Here is an 18,045-nt window from a genome sequence, read left to right as displayed (position 1 = left end):
TTCCAGTTTAAAATGCTACCACTTTCGAATGTTTTCATCTCTAGAGATGAGAGAACGTGCCAATTCACCTGCGTCCCAACAGCCCTTTTGGGAGGTATGCACGCAACTCTACTTAAGATTTGATTGAATGAAGTCACACACCATTAAACATTTTCAACATTCCCATCCTAAATATGCCTTCATTTTTGCATTATATATAAGTAATATAACCAATAGCTACAGTAAACATTACTGAGGCTTTCTTTTTTTAAGACAAAAATAAGTAAATGTCTATACTGACTTCCCATACTGTCTTTGGAACCCACTGATTGAGAGAGCAGTATCCTGCCTGGATATTAATGGGCACCTGCCACATAAAAGAGAGAGTGGTGAGCCAGGCACAGTGGCTCACGCCTGCAATCCCAGCACTTTGGGAGGCTGAGGCTGGCGGATCACCTGAGGTCAGGAGTTTGAGACCAGCCTGGCCAATATGATGAAACCCCACCTCTACTAAAAATACAAAATTAGCCAGGCGTGGTGGCGCATGCCCGTAATTGCAGCTACTCGGGAGGCTGAGGCAGAAGAATTGCTTGAACCCAGGAGGCAGAGGTTGCAGTGAGCTGAGATCGTGCCATTGCACTCCAGCCTGGGCAACAGAGATTCCGTCTCAAAAATCAATTAAAAAAAGGAGAGGGTGGTGGATTAAGGAGAATTGACAGCAGCTGCCCCCATCCTTAAGACCACAGTCAGGCCTCAAGCATAAACAGTGTTCTCATGAAGTAACAAGGCTTTAGATAAACATACCACACTTTTCTTTGCAATACTATTTTGCAAATTAATTAATTTCAATTAAGAAATGTCAATTAAGAAAATGTGAAAATCAAAAGGACATTTTTACCATGGTGCAGACCTGGATGTCTCCAATTTTTGAGTGCACAGGACTCAGGGATTTTGTCAGAATGCGTATTCTCAGTCATCAGTTCCGCAGTGAGGACTACGATTCTGCATTTCTAACAAGTTCCCAGGTGACATTGTGGGCCACATGTAAGTAGCAAAGAGGTAGAAAACACAGTTCTCCCTCAGTATTCGCCGGGGATTGATCCCAGGACCCCCAGGTGTACCAAAATCCATGCATACTCAAGTTTCGCAGTCCGCCCTGCAGAGCCCACCTGTATGAAAAGTCAAGGGTTTCACATCCCACAAATACTCTATTCTTGATCTGCTTTGAAAAACATTCCCATATGGGCAGGTGGACCCTCACAGATCAAACACGTTGCTCAACGGTCAACTGTATATGCCAGGCAGCAATATGCTTCCTAAAGGGACTCATTCTGAAGATACATGATCTAAAAATTCACTTTTTTTTTAAATAACTTCAACTGGGAAAATTCCACGAAGCCAGACCCTGGGCTCAAAGCCCAGGATCCCAGCCACACATCTCTTAAAAATAGGTTTTCAAAATGCCTTGCATTTTTTAAAAAAGAATAGCATACTTGCCTAAAATTCTAGCCAAAATTCTTGATATTCACCACTCTATTATTATTTTTTGACTAACTTCTTCCTTGTTCAGTTCTCACTTCCTCCTTACCTGTCATTGAGTCACAAAGCTGTCAATGCTTTGCTGCTTGCCAGGTAGATGCAACTCCTTTCTCCATTTGTTTACCTCCTGCAAAGCGGAATAATTTTTCTAAATTCACTCAGATTCCCAGTGGCACACAGTATCATGCAGAACAGTTGTGGAATTAGGAAACCAATAAGAAATTTTGTACTTCCTGAAATTTTGTGGTTACTTCAAATCATCATCCTATAAAGGTAACAAGGATGAGTCCCTTTGCAAAGCAAAAATGCTAGTTAACTACAAAACTGGAATTTAAGTACAGAAGGTCAATTTTAAATGAATTCAGGATGCAAAAATCTTTCAGACACCTGAGAAGTAACTCGACTGTTGAACACTGTACTTGTAGAGTTAAAATAGCTCAAGAAGAACGCATATGCTTCTATTTAGTGTTTTTTTAATCCTGTTGCAAATTCCACTATCCTAGTTTTTTCTTACATTTAAAAATATCTTAATTCTCATTTACTATCCCTGGAGCAATATCCCTGGCAAATTCTTCATAATTCCCCATGAGTCGTCCAGCACAGATGCAGCTTTCCAAGTCAAAACTTGTACAAACATCATCTGTCAAACTTCTGCAAGGTAATGACATACTCATTCTGAGCTGTCACTTCCCCTTGCAGAGACTTTGCTAAAATTCTTAGCATAGCAAGGACTTTCAAACAACTTTCTCCAGCCCATTCATTGTACAGGTGAGGACACAGAGAACCAGTAACTTGCTTTACTTCTACAAAAATGCTACAATGCAAATCTATAATGCTACGGAAAAGATTATCCTGGCTTCTTCACTTGCGCATTTTCTAATAATCTACAGAAGGCAGAGACAGCCAATTATGAGAAATAAAAGCTCTCTATTTATAAACATGTACCTAAGAAGCTACTAATAAAAAATTCTATAAAAGGAAAACGAGAACGCTGAACTCTCTATCATATTTGAAAAAGAAAGGGCAGACGTCGCACAGTTCAAACCCAGCTTCCAGACTTCAGGGAGCTCTAGAAACCTGACCAGCCCACAACAAAAGACCCAGCCACCGGACTGGGGGTTCCACAGTCAGCCCTCAGAGATCACCCAACATTGGGGCTCAGAATATAAGTTTTGCACACCCCCTTTTTTGAACTCAGGAATGTCTTGCCTGCCCTTAATCACAAGCAGACAACCAGATATCTGAGGAAAGCTACTGACGTGGAAGACAGGGACCAAGTTAAACCAGAAAAGCAAATCAGAGGACACAGAGACGATACAAGAAGGAAATTTAGAAATATATATATACCAAGTACCTCAGAATTACAGTATCCATAAAACAGGGTGTGATTTTTTAAATAGTTCTAGAAAACAAAAAACACAATAGCAGAAGTTTTGAAAATATTGATAGAAGGATTAGAAAATAAAGTTGAGAAAAATCTTCCAAAAAGCAGAACGAGTCCGGAAGGGAGAAAGGGGGAAAGGGGTGGAAGTAGACTAGTCCGGGAGGTCCAAAAACTGAAAAGTACAATTGCCAGAAGAAGAAAAGAAAGGAAGCTGAGATATGAAAATGTATCAGTGGAATCTAAGAAATATCCCCCAGGAATGAGTTTCTAGATTGAAAGGGTTTACTGAGTGCCCAATATAATAGTTGCTTTTTCTTCTAAACCCCCAAGTCATGGCATTGTGAAATTTCAGAACACTAGGGACAAACAGATGATCCCAACAGTTTCCAGAGAGAAAAAACTGGTCACACACCAGCAGATACAAAATCAGAATGGCCGGATGTGGTGGCTCACGCATGTAATCCTAGCACTTTGGGAGGCCAAGGCAGGTGGATCACTTGAGGTCAGGGGTTCGAAACCAGCCTGGGCAACATGGTGAAACCCCGTCTCTACTAAAAATACAAAATTAGCTGGGCGTGGTAGCAGCGCCTATAATCCCAGCAACTCAGGAGGCTGAGGCAGGAGAATCACTTGAACCCAGGAGGTGGAGGTTGCAGTGAGCTGAGATCGTGCCACTGCACTCCAGCCTGGGTGACAGAGAGAGACTTTGTCTCAAAAAAAAAGAAGAAGAAATCAGAATGGTTTCACATTTCCCAATGGTAACACAAAGCCAGAAGGCAATGGAGCTCGCCTCCAAAACCCTGAAGAAAAATCTACAACTGGGAATTCTACACTCAACCTATCAATCCAATGAGAATGGAGAATAAAGATGTTTTCTGCAATATCTCAAAATTTAAAATTTATCTTCCACACACTCTTTGTCAGGATAAGCTCTTCCAGCATGGAAGAGTGACCCTAGAAAGAGGACCACATGAGACACAGCACATGGGAGAAAAGTGAAGGATTCCCCAGAACGAACGCGAAGAGGGATCCCAGCATGGCACTTGTGTGTCCCAGACACGGAACTGCGGCTAGAGAGCCAAGACACAATCCCTGAGAGTTACTCTGTGCAGTCACTGTGCTAAGCAGTGCACAGACAGCATCTCATTTAAATTCTACAATAACCCTGGAGATCAGCAATTATTAGCTGCTATTATGGGAATTTTAAAGATGGGGAAACTGAGAATCAGCTAGGTTAATTTCCCCACTGTCACAGCTTTACGTGGCAGAGATGAAAATTCAAACCCAGGCCTGCCACCCTTTTACACCTATACACGTGTCCACTGCAGGATTCTGTGAGATAAAACAGAAACCTGGAAATGTGAAGGAAAGAAAGGAAGCACGGACTAAAAAGGCAAAGAGGACACACACGTGAAACGGGACACCCAGGGAGAGATGAGCGATGGGTGTTATGCTGTTCTGTATTTATTTCCTATTTTAATGATTTTTCCAAATTGAAAAAGGAAGGGGAGAAAGATAACTGAACAGGAGGAGAAGAAAGTAATAAGGGAGGAAAATGGAAAGACATAGGAAAAAGACATGAGACTAAAGAATACAACTGGAATGACACTCTTTGGCATTCAGGAAGCGTAGTCTTAAATAGCATATTCTCCCTTGATGTGAAGTGATACATCTCATCCATTACTAAATGTTCAAATCCAAGGGATTCCCAAATTCCTTCCAACCATCTTTTCGGTTTTAATCAAAATGCAACATAGACTGGGCGCAGTGGCTCACACCTGTAATCCCAGCACTTTGGGAGGCTGAGGTGGGTGGATCACCTGAGGTCAGGAGTTCGAGACCAGCCTGGCCAACATGGCGAAACCCTGTCTCTACTAAAAATACAAAAATTAGCCAGTCGTAGTGGCAGGTGCCTGTAATCCCAGCTACTCGGGAGGCTGAGGCATGAGAATCGCTTGAACCTGGGGGGCGGAGGTCGCAGTGAGCCAAGACTGCACCACTCACTGCACTCCAGCCTGGGGGACAGAGCAAGGCACTGTCTCAAAAAATAAAAATAAAAAATAAAAAAAATGTAACATAGGCCAGAACAGGCATGAACTATGCATGACGTGCTTACCACATTCAGGGGTCCTAGGGCAGTATGGGGCTTGTCCAACTCCATGGACTTCTCTACCCATACGCCAACTCAGATGTGTTTGCTCAGATGCTTTTAAACAAATAAAATGTTTTACACAAATGTAAAACCCCAGGGAGAAAGAAAAAATATAAAAGTGTAATATATAAGTTATCCGTCCCATAGACCTTTATAGAAGCTCACCTTAACAATGCTGTTACTTAGATATGGAAAACTCATTTGCCTAACATCTGCAAAACTGCTCAGAGATAACAAACTTAACTCTTTTTAGATGCCTTTCTTAAGAGATTAGGCAATAAACATCATTTAGTTAATAATTTTCAACTAAAGCAAATACTTTATATAAGCTATACCCAATAGAGTTGAAATATCCAATTCAGTAAAACAAACTGTTCAGTTAACTAGATTAATGGCAGACTCAATAACAGATGTTCTGACTTGATTTGCATGTTTTTCTTACATTTTACTCTCATACAAAAATGTCTGCTTGCCTTACATAAAGATATACTTTGACTTCAACAGAACCTAATTTACTTTATCATATTTTATTCTTTACTCTCACTTTATCTTAGTTACACACCATATGTAACCTCCAAAAACCACAGAGAGCCAAGGACTATGAGCAGTTCAGAAATACCATGGATTTGTATAATTAAAAATAATTTTCGGCCAGGCGCAGTGGCTCACGCCTGTAATCCCAGCACTTTGAGAGGCCAAGGCGGGCAGATCACGAGGTCAGGAGATCGAGACCATCCTGGCTAACACGGTGAAACCCCGTCTCTACCAAAAATACAAAAAATTAGCCGGGCGTGGTAGTGGGTGCCTGTAGTCCCAGCTACTCGGGAGGCTGAGGCAGGAGAATGTCGTGAACCCGGGAGGTGGAGCTTGCAGTGAGCCGAGACTGTGCCACTGCATTCCAGCATTCCAGCCTCGGCGACAGAGCGAGACTCCATCTCAAAAAAATAAATAAAATAAAATAATAATAATAATAATAATAATAATTTTACAACACCTATAGGCTATTGATCTAAGTTAATAATTAAAGAAATAAAAGAACATGGTGCTGAAGTATAATATTTTATCTATTGAATCACAAATCTTGAAAAGAAAGGCCAATATCCAATACAGGTGAAATTAATACAACTGTAACTATTTTGTGGCATGATAAATTGTTACAAACCATTTAGAATAGTTTGAATATATTTGGATATAAATATAAAAGGTTTGCATATAAATATAAAAAACATTTAAGAAGTGTTATTATTTTATTCAGTAATCTTCCTAGAATTAGGAAATAACTGAAAAGAAGAAAAATAATATTAAAAAATAGTCCCTACAATAATTATTAAAGCAGCCTACTTAATAAAAAGGGTAACGGATTAATAAGTAAATTCTATTACATCAACTTCACATAATATTATGCTGCCACAGTAGCACTGTAAAATGGTTTAAAGCATTTGATAACTTTGTATTTAACTATTCATTAAATTTTCTAATACAGAAAAAAATTAAATAAAAGTCATGCATAATTCTACCACTAAGAGATAACTACAGCTAAAATTGTTATACTTTTTTACTGTGCAACACATGCATTTATGGCAGAGTTACTATCATACTATATATGTAGTTTTATTGTTAAATATTTTGGTTGTTTTCAGTATTTTACAACACTACAATAAATATCACTGTGCAAATCTCAGATGATTTTCTTAGCATACATTCCTAAAAGGAGAACTATTGAGTTAATGGTATGAGTAGTGTGCCAACTGGTACTCCCATAAGTGAGTGTGGGTATAATTTGTAATATTTTTTAAAAGAGCAGACTGCAATTTTTTTTTTTTTTTTTTGACAGGGTCACACTCTGTTGTCCAGGCTGGAAAGCAGTGGTGTGATCATGGTTCACCACACCCTCAACCTCCCAGACAAGTGATCCTCCCACTTCAGCCTCCTGAGTAGATGGAACTACAGGCAAGTGCCACCACACCCAGCTAATTTTTTTTTGTATTTTTTGGGAAAACATGAGGTCTCCCTATGTTGCCCATGGTAGTCTCAAACTCCTGGACTCAAGTGATCCACCCACCTTGGCCTCCCAAAGTGCTGAGACCACAGACATGAGCCACCGCACCCAGCCCAGACTGCAAATTTTTAGAAGTGCTATAGCGCATATGAACAAAAACTAGAATATACAAGTAACCATGTTTTAAAATTTCAGTTAGGCCAGGCACGGTGGCTCACGCCTGTAATCCCAGCACTTTGGGAAGCTGAGACGGGTGGATCACGGTAAAACCTAGTCTCTATTAAAATACAAAAAAATTAGCCGGGCGTGGTGGCACGCACCTGTAGTCCCAGCTACTTGAGAGACTGAGGCAGGGGAATCACTTGAACCCGGGAGGCGGAGGTTGCAGTGAGCTGAGATCGCACCACTGTACTCCATCCAGCCTGGTGACAGAGCAAGACTTTGTCTTTAAAAAAAAAAAGAAAAAAAAAATCAGTTAATGTGTAGCCATATTGCTTTACAGTCTAAATGAATAACTCCTGGGCTAGCTTCAACGGATGCCATCATTCTCAGATTTTAGTCCTCAAGAATAGAGGCTCCCTAGTTTGCTTTTTGTTCTTGAGGCAATAGAGTCTCACTCTGTCCCCCAGGCTAGAGTGCAGTAGCGCCATCTCAGCTCAGTGCAACCTCCCACCTCCCAGGTTCAAGTGATTCTGGTGCCTCAGCCTCCCAAGTAGCTGGGACTACAGGCGTGCACCACCACATCTGGCTAATTTTTTGTATTTTGTATTTTTAGTAGAGATAGGGTTTCACTATGTTGGCCAGGCTGGTCTCAAACTCCTGACCTCAAATGATGCATCCGCCTCAGCCTCCCAAAGTGCTGGGATTACAGGCGTGAGCCTCCGCACCCAGCCCAAGTCTCCCTAGTTTGATTCACACCACATAAAATGCCTCTGACCCACAGCTAAATTCTTAGCGTCATGGTATTTTCCCTCCAGAACACAGAGTAGTAATTCTGACCTAATGACCTTTCTGCAGGAATGCCGCTCGTGGCAGCAACATTCCTTTCCTTTAAAGTGGCTTTTGTTTAGCTGTGACCTTAGCATTTCATCCTAACCCAGGTGAGGGATATAAAGTCATTCATTATAATATTCTCCCTCAATCACTTGAGTCCAGGAGGTCGAGGCTGCAGTGAGCCATGATCGCACCATGGCACTACAGCCTGGGCAACAGAGTGAGACCCTTAATATACATACGTTCTCCCTCTTTATGTTGAAAATTTTTTATAATAAAAAAAATCTAAGTACATTAATTTTAAAAACAATTCATAGCAAAGGAATGTTCCTAAGAAATGCCATCTAATTTTGTAAGTACAGCCATGCCCTGCATAATGACATTTCAGTCAATGACAGACGGCATATGCCACGGTGGTTCCATAAGGCTATAAAGAGCTAAAAAATTCCTACTGCCTACTGACATCATAGCTGTCATAATGTTGTGCAACGCCTTACGTGTTTGAGGTGATGCTGGCGTAAACACATCTGCGCTGCCAGTCATATAAAAGTCTGGCAGATACAATTATGTGCAGTATATAATAATAATGATAATAAATGACCCTGTTATTGGTTTATGTATTTACTGTACTTTTTATCACTCCTTTAGGGTACACTCCTTCTACTTACATGTATTTTTTAAAGTTAACTATAAAACAACCCCAGGCAGGTCCCTCAGGAGGTGTCCAGAAGAAGGCATTGTTATCACAGGAGGTAACAGCTTCATGCAGTTACTGCCCCTGAAGACCTTCCAGTGGGACAAAATGTGGAGGTGCAAGACAGTGATATTGAGAATCCTGACCCTTGTTTAGGATAATGTGTGTGTTTGTGCCTGAGTTTTTAACAAAAAAGTTTTAAAAGTAAATTTAAAGAAAAAAAAATTTAGTAGAAAAATGTTTACAGAGCTGGGCGCAGTAGCTCACGCCTGTAATCCCAGCACTTTGGAAGGCTGAGGCGGGTGGATCATGAGGTCAGGAGATCGAGACGAGCCTGGCCAGCATGGCGAAACCCCGTCTCTACTAAAAATACAAAACTTAGCCAGGCGTGGTAGCATGTGCCTGTAATCCCTGCTACTCGGAAGGCTGAGGCAGGAGAACTGCTTGAACTTGGTAGGCGGAGCTTGCAGTGAGCCGAGATTGCACCACTGCACTTCAGCCTGGGCGACAGAGCGAGACTCTGTCTCAAAAAAAAGAAGAAAAATGTTTATAGCATGAGAATATAAAGAAAGAAAATATTTTTGTTCAGCTGTACAATGTGTTTGGTTTTAAGCTAAGTATTATTATGAGTCAAAAAGTTTTTTTTAAAAAAGTTTAAGTTAAAGGTACAGTAATCTAAGGTTAGTAATTTACTGTTGAAGAGAGAAATATATTTTTAAAATAAAGTTAGTGTAGCCTTCATGTACAGTGTTTGCAGAGTCCTAGGGCACACTACTGTCCTTGGCCCTCCCATTCACTCACCACTCACTACTCACCCAGTGCAACTTCCAGTCATGGTAAGTGCCCTATACGGGTATTTCAATGCTTATCTTTTATACTGTATTTTTACTGTAACTTTTCTATGTTTAGATACACAAATACTCATCACTGTGTTCAAACTGCCCACAGTATCCCGTGCAGTCGTGTGCCACTGGGGTTTGTAGCCCAGATGCAACAGGTGATCCCACACAGCCTAGGTGTGCAGTGGGCTGAGCGCAGTGGGCTGTGAGCCTGGGTTCGTCAAGCACGCTCTGCGATGTTCGCAGATGACACAATTGCCTAAGGACGCATTCTCAGGAGTATCCCTGCTATGCAAAGCCTGACTGTACTCCCTGTTATTATAACCACGAGCTGTTTTCCACAGCAGCATGGTCATCACTATCCCCAGACACCACCAAATTTACATCTACTCAGAGAAATAATTATATTCAATTTAAAATTTTAAATAAGTACTACACAAAGATACTCTGGAAGGTCAAAAGCCACATCATCCTTGGCCTGAGGAAATCAAGATGATCTCAGGGCTGTGCGGGAGACGAGTAGCGCCAAAACACAAGGTCCAGTAACACACTAAGACGAATCCCAGGAGGGCAGCGGGAGGACATCGCACAACGTCTCAGTGCACACCATTCAGCCACTCTTTTCTCACCCACACACTGATGCCAAGTTCCTGAGTAACATTCCGAGTAAAGCGTGCACGACTCACTCCAGACAGTCCACTTAGTGTCCACCCACACTCATGCGGCATAGTGGAAAGGACACCTGCTAGGAAGTCAGCCAGGCCTGGTTTCCCATCCCATCTCTGCCACCGACTTGCTGTGAGACCACAGGCAAGCTGCGAGCCCTGCAAAGCAGAGATGACGCTTCCCACCTCAGCACTTAGCATGGCACCTGGTGTGGCACAGGCACGCGATGAGTATCTGTTGAGTGAATGGGAGGGTGGCGGAATCCCCGCCGTGAAGCGCCTACACGATTTCAATGGGAGCCTCCCACTCCCCCGCCCCCACACCTCCCTTCCCTTCTCTTTCTATGGGTCTCTACCTTCCCTCCCTCAGAAACGTGCTATTCCCATGGGGTTCATAATTGTTCTTTCTAAATACATTCCAAATCATATTTCTTTTTTTGTTTGTTTTGTTTTGTTTTGAGACGGAGTCTCGCTCTGCCGCCCAGGCTGGAGTGCAGTGGCGTGATCTCCGCTCACTGCAAGCTCCGCCTCCTGGGTTCACGCCATTCTCCTGCCTCAGCCTCCCGAGTAGCTGGGACTACAGGCGCCCGCCACCACACCCGGGTAATTTTTTTGTATTTTTAGTAGAGACGGGGTTTCACCATGTTCGGCAGGATGGTCTCAAACTCCTGACCTTGTGATCCGCCCACCCCGGCCTCCCAAAGTGTTGGGATTACAATACCCAGTGTGCCTTTCTTCATTCGTTCATTCAGGAGCCTGGCTGTGCTCTAGACACTGCGAACACAGCATTAAGTAGGCTCGGCGTTGGGAGCCCGCTATGATACAGCCCAGCGGCTCATGGAGGAGCTGACCTTCCACCGGGCACCATGGGCACAGGGCCTTGGGCCCACAGCACTTTTGAGGCCCATGAAAATTGTTTGTTTCCACAGTCTCAGAAGAAAAAACATGAACTATTAGGATGAAAAAATGTTTTACTATATAGTATTAATATTTCATTTGCATACCAATGCAGTTGTAAAATATAATTTGTAATATCTTTTTAATGAAGGAAGGGGCCTACAGAGGCACAGATGCCTCAGGCTCATGAGTGTCGGATGCAGCCCAGGGAAACACATGCTAAGGATGGAATGCAAAGGAGCCAGCGAGTAAGATTCGAGAAGGGCGTTTCAGGCAGAGAGCATAGCTGCTGCACAGGTCCTGAAACAGGGCGATGGCCATAACAGCGTGAGGGAAACCGGCGACATGACAAAGGCCGGGTGTGGCCACATCTCCAAGGCATAAAGACAAAGTGGGACACAGTTTAAAATGATACGGGATTTAGGCTGGGCACAGTGGCTCACACCTGTAATCCCAGCACTTTGGGAGGCCAAGTGGGTGGATCACTTGAGGTCAGGAGTTCGAGACCAGTCTGGCCAACAAGGCGAAACCCTGTCTCTACTAAAATTACAAAAATTAGCCAGGTGTGGCTGGGTGCAGTGGCTCATGCCTGCAATCCTAGCACTTTGGGAGGCTGAGGCAGGTGGATCACTTGAGGTCAGGAGTTTGATACCAGCCTAGCCAACATGGTGAAACCCCATCTCTACTACAAATACAAAAAATTAGCTGGGCATGGTGGTGGGCACCTGTAATCCCAGCTACTTGGGAGGCTGAGGCAGGAGAATAGCTTGAACCCGGGAGGTGGAGGTTGCAGTGAGCTGAGAGCACACCACCACACTCCAGCCCAGGCGACAATACAAGACTCTGTCTCAAAAAAAAAAAAAAAAAGTTGGCCAGGTGTGGTGGTGGGCACCTGTAATCCCAGCTACTCAGGAGGCTGTGACACGAGAATCACTCGAGCCCAGGAGGTGGAGGCTGCAATGAGCCAAGATCTCACAATTGCACTCCAGCTTGTGTGACAGAGTGAGACTTTCTCCGATGAATAATATAACTTTCTCTGATGCTATTGAAATGCCTCCTTTCAATAGCGATGGAAAGTGGAAGAGTACCAGGAGTAGTTACGAGGGTGTACATTTCCACATAATTGAACTTGTCCAACTCCTAAAACTGTTTAACAATGGACAGTTTAGTGAAGTAACAAACTCTCCATCTCCTACATCCAAGCAGAGGATAGAAGCCAAATGTCAGGAATCTTGCAAAGGGAACCCTGCATAAAAAGGAAGATTGAACAAGAGGACAATCAAGGTCTTATCCATTCCTACAGGCCTAAATTAACATCTTCTGCATGGAAGTCTTCAAAGGGAAGCAGAGGTTTCCTGCAAGTGGGGCAAATTAAACCACACGAGAGGCCAGGCGCGGTGGCTCACACCTGTAATCTCAGAACTTTGGGAGGCCGAGGTGGGCAGATCACCTGAGGTCAGGAGTTCAAGACCAACTGGCCAACATGGTGAAATCCTGTCTCTACTAAAAATACAAAAACCAGCCGAGCGTGGTGGTGGGCACCTGTAATCCCAGCTACTCAGGAGGCTGAGGCAGGAGAATTGCTTGAACCTGGGAAGTGGAGGTTGCAGTGAGCCAAGATCATAACAGAGTGAGACTCTGTCTCAAAAAAATAAAAACAAACCACATGAGATATGACCTTACCCCAGTCAGAATGGCCATTTATTAAAAAGTCAGGAAACAATAGATGTTGGCATAGACATGGTGAAAAGTGAACACTTAAATACTACTGGTGGGATAATAAATTAGTACAACCTCTATGGAAAGCAGTATAGAGATTTCTCAAAGAACTAAAAGTAGATCTACCATTCAATCCAGCAATCCCACTACTGGGTATCTACCCAAAGGAAAAGAAGTCGTTATATTAAAAAGACACCTGCATGTGTACATTTATTGCAACACAATTCACAATTGCAAAGATACTGAATCAACTTCAGTGCTCATCAATCGATGAGTGGATAAAGAAAATGTGATGTGATAACCTGAGGTCAAAAGTTCGAGACCAGCCTAGCCAACATGGTGAAACCCTGTGTCAACCAAAAATACAAAAATTAGCCAGGCATGATAGTGCATGCCTGTAATCCCAGCTACTCTGGAGGCTGAGGCAGGAGAATCGCTTCAACCCAGGAGGCAGAGTTTGCAGTGAGCCGAGATCAGACAACTGCATTCCAGCCTGGGTGACAGAGAAAAAGAAAAAAAAAACCTCAACCTTGTAAAAATAACTCTTACCTTTGATTATGGTATCCTGTAATAGAAAATTTTAAATCCTATATATTCTAAAGGTTTTACTTTTTAACTTCTGGGTATTAGTCTTACTTAAGGACTTCCCAGACAGGTGTGATAGATCACACCTGTAATCCCAGAACTTTAGGAGGCCAAGGCGGGTGGATCACTTGAGGTCAGGAGTTCGAGGCCAGCCTGGCCAACATGGTAAAACCCCGTCTCTACTAAAAATGCAAAAATTAGCTGGGCCTGATGGCACTTACCTATAGTCCCAGCTACTCGGGAGGCTGAGACAGGACAATTGCTTAGACCTAGGAGGTGGAGGTTGCAGTAAGCTGAGATCACACCACTGCACTCCAGTCTGGGTGAGAGTGAGACCCTGTCACAAAAAAAAAGGAAGGACTTCCCTACCACAAGTTTGTTATTATAATATATATGAAGAATATAAACTTTTAAATATATGGTTAAGTTCTTTAATCCATATGAAATTTATTTTAGATAGATTTTGGGATGGAAATTTATGCTAACAAATTTAGCATGAGGTAAAAAACTTTCTCTTTTTTTTCTTTAAAAAAAAGACAGGGTCTCACTTTGTTACCCAGGCTGGAATGCAGTGGCATGATCATGGCTCACTGCAGCCTTGAACTCCCAGGCTCAAGTGATCCTCCCACCTCAGCCTCCCAAGTAGCTGGGACCACAGACATGCACCACCATGCCCAGCTAATTTTTTTATTTTTTGTAGAGACAGGGTTTTGCTATTTCGCCCAGACTAGGCTCGAACTCCTGAGCTCAAGCTATTGGACCACCTCGGCCTCTCAAAGTGCTCGGATTACAGGTGTAATCCCACACCTGGTCCCTAACATAACTTTCTTCCAAATAACTGGCCAACTGTTTCAACCTTTTTCTGTGTTTGCGTGCGCATGTGTGTGTGCATGTGTGTGTGTGTAAACAGAAAAGTAAAATTTCTATTTTCATTTGCAGTTCCTTTTGGTTTTCTTTTCCGTTTGTTTGCTTTTTGAGTTTTTTGTGATTTTTTTAAGTTTAGGAATAAATGTGCAGGTTTGTTTTATAGGTAAACTTGTGTCACAGGGTTTGTAGCACAGATTATTTTGTCACTCAGGTACTAAGCCAAGTATTCAATAGTTATTTTTTCTGATCCTCTCCCTCCACCCGCCTTCCATCCCCAAGTAGGCCCCAGTATCTGTTATTCCCCTCTTTGTGTCATGAGTTCTCATCATTTAGCTCCCACTTATAAGTGAGAATGTGAGGTATTTGGTTTTCTGTTCCTGCGTTAGTTTACTAAGGATGATAGCCTCCAGCTCCATCTATGTTCCTGCAAAAGACATGATCTCATGCTTTTTTGTAGCTGCATAGTATTCCATGGGTTTTTTTTTTTTTTTTTTTTTTTTTGAGATGGAGTCTCGCTCTGTTGCCCAGGCTGGAGTGCAGTGGCGCGATCTCGGCTTACTGCAACCTCTGTCTCCTGGGTTCAGGAGATTCTCATGCCTCAGCCTCCTGAGTAGCTGGGATTACAGGCGCGTGCCTCCACAGCTGGCTAATTTTTGTATTTTTAGTAGAGACAGGGTTTCATCATGTTGGTCAGGCTGGTCTCGAACTCCTGACCTTGTGATCTGCCTGTCTCAGCCTCCCAAAGTGCTGGGATTACAGGTGTGAGCCACCACACCCGGCCACATTTTCTTTATGTAATCTGTCACTGATGCACAGTTAGGCTGATTCCAAGTCTTTGTTATTGTGAATAGAGCTGCAATCAACATTCACATGTGTCTTTATGGTAAAATGATTTATATTCCTTTGGGTATATACCCAGAAATGTGAAAAGATAATCTACAAAATGGGAGAAAATATTTGCACATCATTCATCTGATGAGAGTCTAGTAGCCAGAATAGATAAAGAATTGTTACAACTCAACAACAGAAAGACAAACAACTCAACTCAAAAATGGGCAAAGCAAGAGGTCAAGGCGGTGGTGAGCTATGATCGCACTGCTACACTCTAGCTTGGGTGACAGAGCGAGACTCCATCTCAAAAAAAAAAGTTTTTTTAAATGGGCAAAGGACTTAAACAGTCATTTTTCCAAATCAGCTATACAAATAGCCAACAGGCACATGAAAAGATGCTCAACATCACTAATCATTAGGCAAATACAAATCAAAACAACGAGATACCACCTCACTCTTACTAGGATAGCTACTATCTAAAAAACAAAATAACAAATGTTGGTGAGGATGTGGAGAAATTGGAACCCTTGTATATGGGAATATAAAATGGTCCAGTCTCTATGGAAAACAGTAGGGCAGTTCCTCAAAAAATTTTCAAAAAATTTCCATATGATCCAGCAGCTCTGCTTCTGGGTATATACCGAAAAGAACTGAAAGCAGGCTCTCAAAAAAAATATTTGCACACTCATGTTCATAGCAGCATTATTCACTTGGTTCTGTTGATCTGTCCATCCACAGATAAATGAACAGTGGCCTATACATACAATGGAATATTATTTCGTCCTAAAAATGAAGGAAATCCTGATACATGCTACAATATGGATGAACCTTGAGGATATTATGGTAAATGAAGTCAGTCAGTCACAAAAAGTCAAATATCGTATGATTCCACATATATGAAGTACCCAGAATAGTCAAATTCCTAGAGAGAGTGGAGTGGTGGTTGCCAGGGGCTGGTAAATGGGGAAATGGGGAGTTACGTGTTCAAGGGATGTAGAGTTTCAGTTCTACACAATGAAAAGAGTTATGGATGGGTGGTGGTGATGGTTGCCCATCACATGTATTTAATACCACTGAACTGTACACTTAAAATGGTTAAGATGGTAAATTAAATATTATGTGTATTTCATCACAATAAAAAACAATTTTTTAATCATTCTTCCTCCATGGATTTTAAATTTTGTCCCTATGACATATAAATTCCTATATCTCATGTGTATACGTGTTTCTGAGCTCCATCCTGTTTCATTTATTCTATCTCAGCATTTTTCAAACAATAAGGCACAATCCATTGGTGGTTCCTAAAATAGGTTGAATAGACTATAACCACCATTATTGTTGTTATCTTCTAATGAAGCAGAATAGGATAGAAAACAGAATACGTCTAACATAGTAAAGTATTAACCCATGAAATTTGTTTATATATATACATATGTATAGGTAGTGTTGGCTGAGTTGTAAAATGCATTTGTTACTATGGATTTGTAGCTCAAAAAGTTTAAGAAATACTGCTGTAATTATCCCTATGTCAGTATTATCCCATTCCAACCACTTCACAGCAATAAAATTTATAAAGTGTTTTAATGTCTGATATTAAAATAAGCAAGAAACTTCCTTCCCTCCCCACCTTTTTTCTTTCAAAATTTTTCAGGTAAACTTAAGAATCAGCTTATCAATTAAAAATAATACTTTTGATATTCCAATTAGGATGTATTTAACGTATAGATTAATTTGAATGTAACTGACATCTTTGACTGAATTTTCCTATGTAGAAATATAGTAAGTATTTCCTTTTATTCAGAAAAGGAAACACATGCCATATTTCTATTTCAGTAGTTTTATGATTTATTCACAAAGGTCTTAACATGTATCTTGTTAGATATTTCCCTAAATAATTGAAGTCTATGGTTGATACGGGAATGAGTTTTGTTTTTTTTGTTGTTGTTGTTGTTTTAAGAGATATGGCTCTTGCTATGTTACCCAGGCTGGTGTCAAACTCCTGGCTTTAAGCAATCCTCCCCCTCAGCCTCCCACAGTGCTGGGATTACAGGTGTGAGGCGCTGTAACCGGCCCTGAGACTTTTGAGATAATTTCTAACTGATTATTTCAAGTGAACAGAGATAATATTGATTTTTACATATCACTCTTATAACCAGCTGCCTTACTTAAGTCTCTAATCAGTCCTAGGAGGTTTTTCCCCCATTTATTGTTAAGATTTTCTGGTAGGCTATTATGACATCTGAAAATTATAGTTTTTCCTATATCTTTTCAGTTTTTAAATATCCCTTTTTTAAGAAAAATCACTAGCTAGAACATCAAGTTCAATGCTACTTGAGTTGTGTCTTGCTCCTAACTTAATCTGTTCCACCATTAAACATATTCACTGTAAGTTTCTATCAGATATATTTTATCAATTAAAGACAGTTTCTTTTGATTTACATCTTATTGTTTTTATCACAAATAGGTGTTGAATTTCATGAAATACTTTTTTAGACTTCTGTCATAAATATATTAATTTTTCCTTTAATCTATTAAAGTAATATAATTTATTACATTACAAAAGTTACTATTACTGAAACATCCTTGCATTCTTGTGATGCAAATGGCTTACTTTGACATAGGATATGTTACTCTTTCAATATAATTGCTAGCCTGAAATTTTAGTTAACTTTGTACTCTCATATCTATGTACTTGATTTAATATACATACAACTTTGTGTTTTATTTGGCTTTAGTATCATGTTATATTAGCCTCACAGAAAGAATTACAAAGTGCTCTATACTATAAAATAGTCTTATAACATAGGGAAATCTGTTTCTTAACGATTTGGTAAAATTCACCTATAAAACCATACGGGCCTCACATCTCTGACTACTTGTTAAATTTTTACCATGATTATTG

At 41.2% G+C, this 18,045-nt stretch overlaps 1 protein-coding gene across 3 annotated transcripts in view; it reads right to left on the bottom strand.

Annotated features, from left to right (window-relative positions):
* VGLL4 (vestigial like family member 4) overlaps positions 1–18,045 on the bottom strand; it is a 168,082-nt gene that overhangs the window by 118,805 nt on the left and 31,232 nt on the right. Inside the window, exon 2 of one of the 3 annotated variants that reach the window (XM_063661721.1) lies at positions 1,568–1,645. The exons of the other annotated variants lie outside the window; for them this stretch is intronic. Coding sequence (XP_063517791.1) covers positions 1,568–1,574 — 7 coding nt within the window. The 5' untranslated portion in view covers positions 1,575–1,645. The remainder of the gene's footprint in view (positions 1–1,567; positions 1,646–18,045) is intronic. 3 annotated transcript variants of the gene reach the window in all.

Source organism: Pongo pygmaeus, chromosome 2, assembly GCF_028885625.2.
Source record: "Pongo pygmaeus isolate AG05252 chromosome 2, NHGRI_mPonPyg2-v2.0_pri, whole genome shotgun sequence".
Taxonomy (NCBI): Eukaryota; Metazoa; Chordata; class Mammalia; order Primates; family Hominidae; genus Pongo; species Pongo pygmaeus.
The sequence above is the reverse complement of the archived record's forward strand: the minus strand, read 5'-3'. Positions and strand labels throughout refer to the sequence as shown.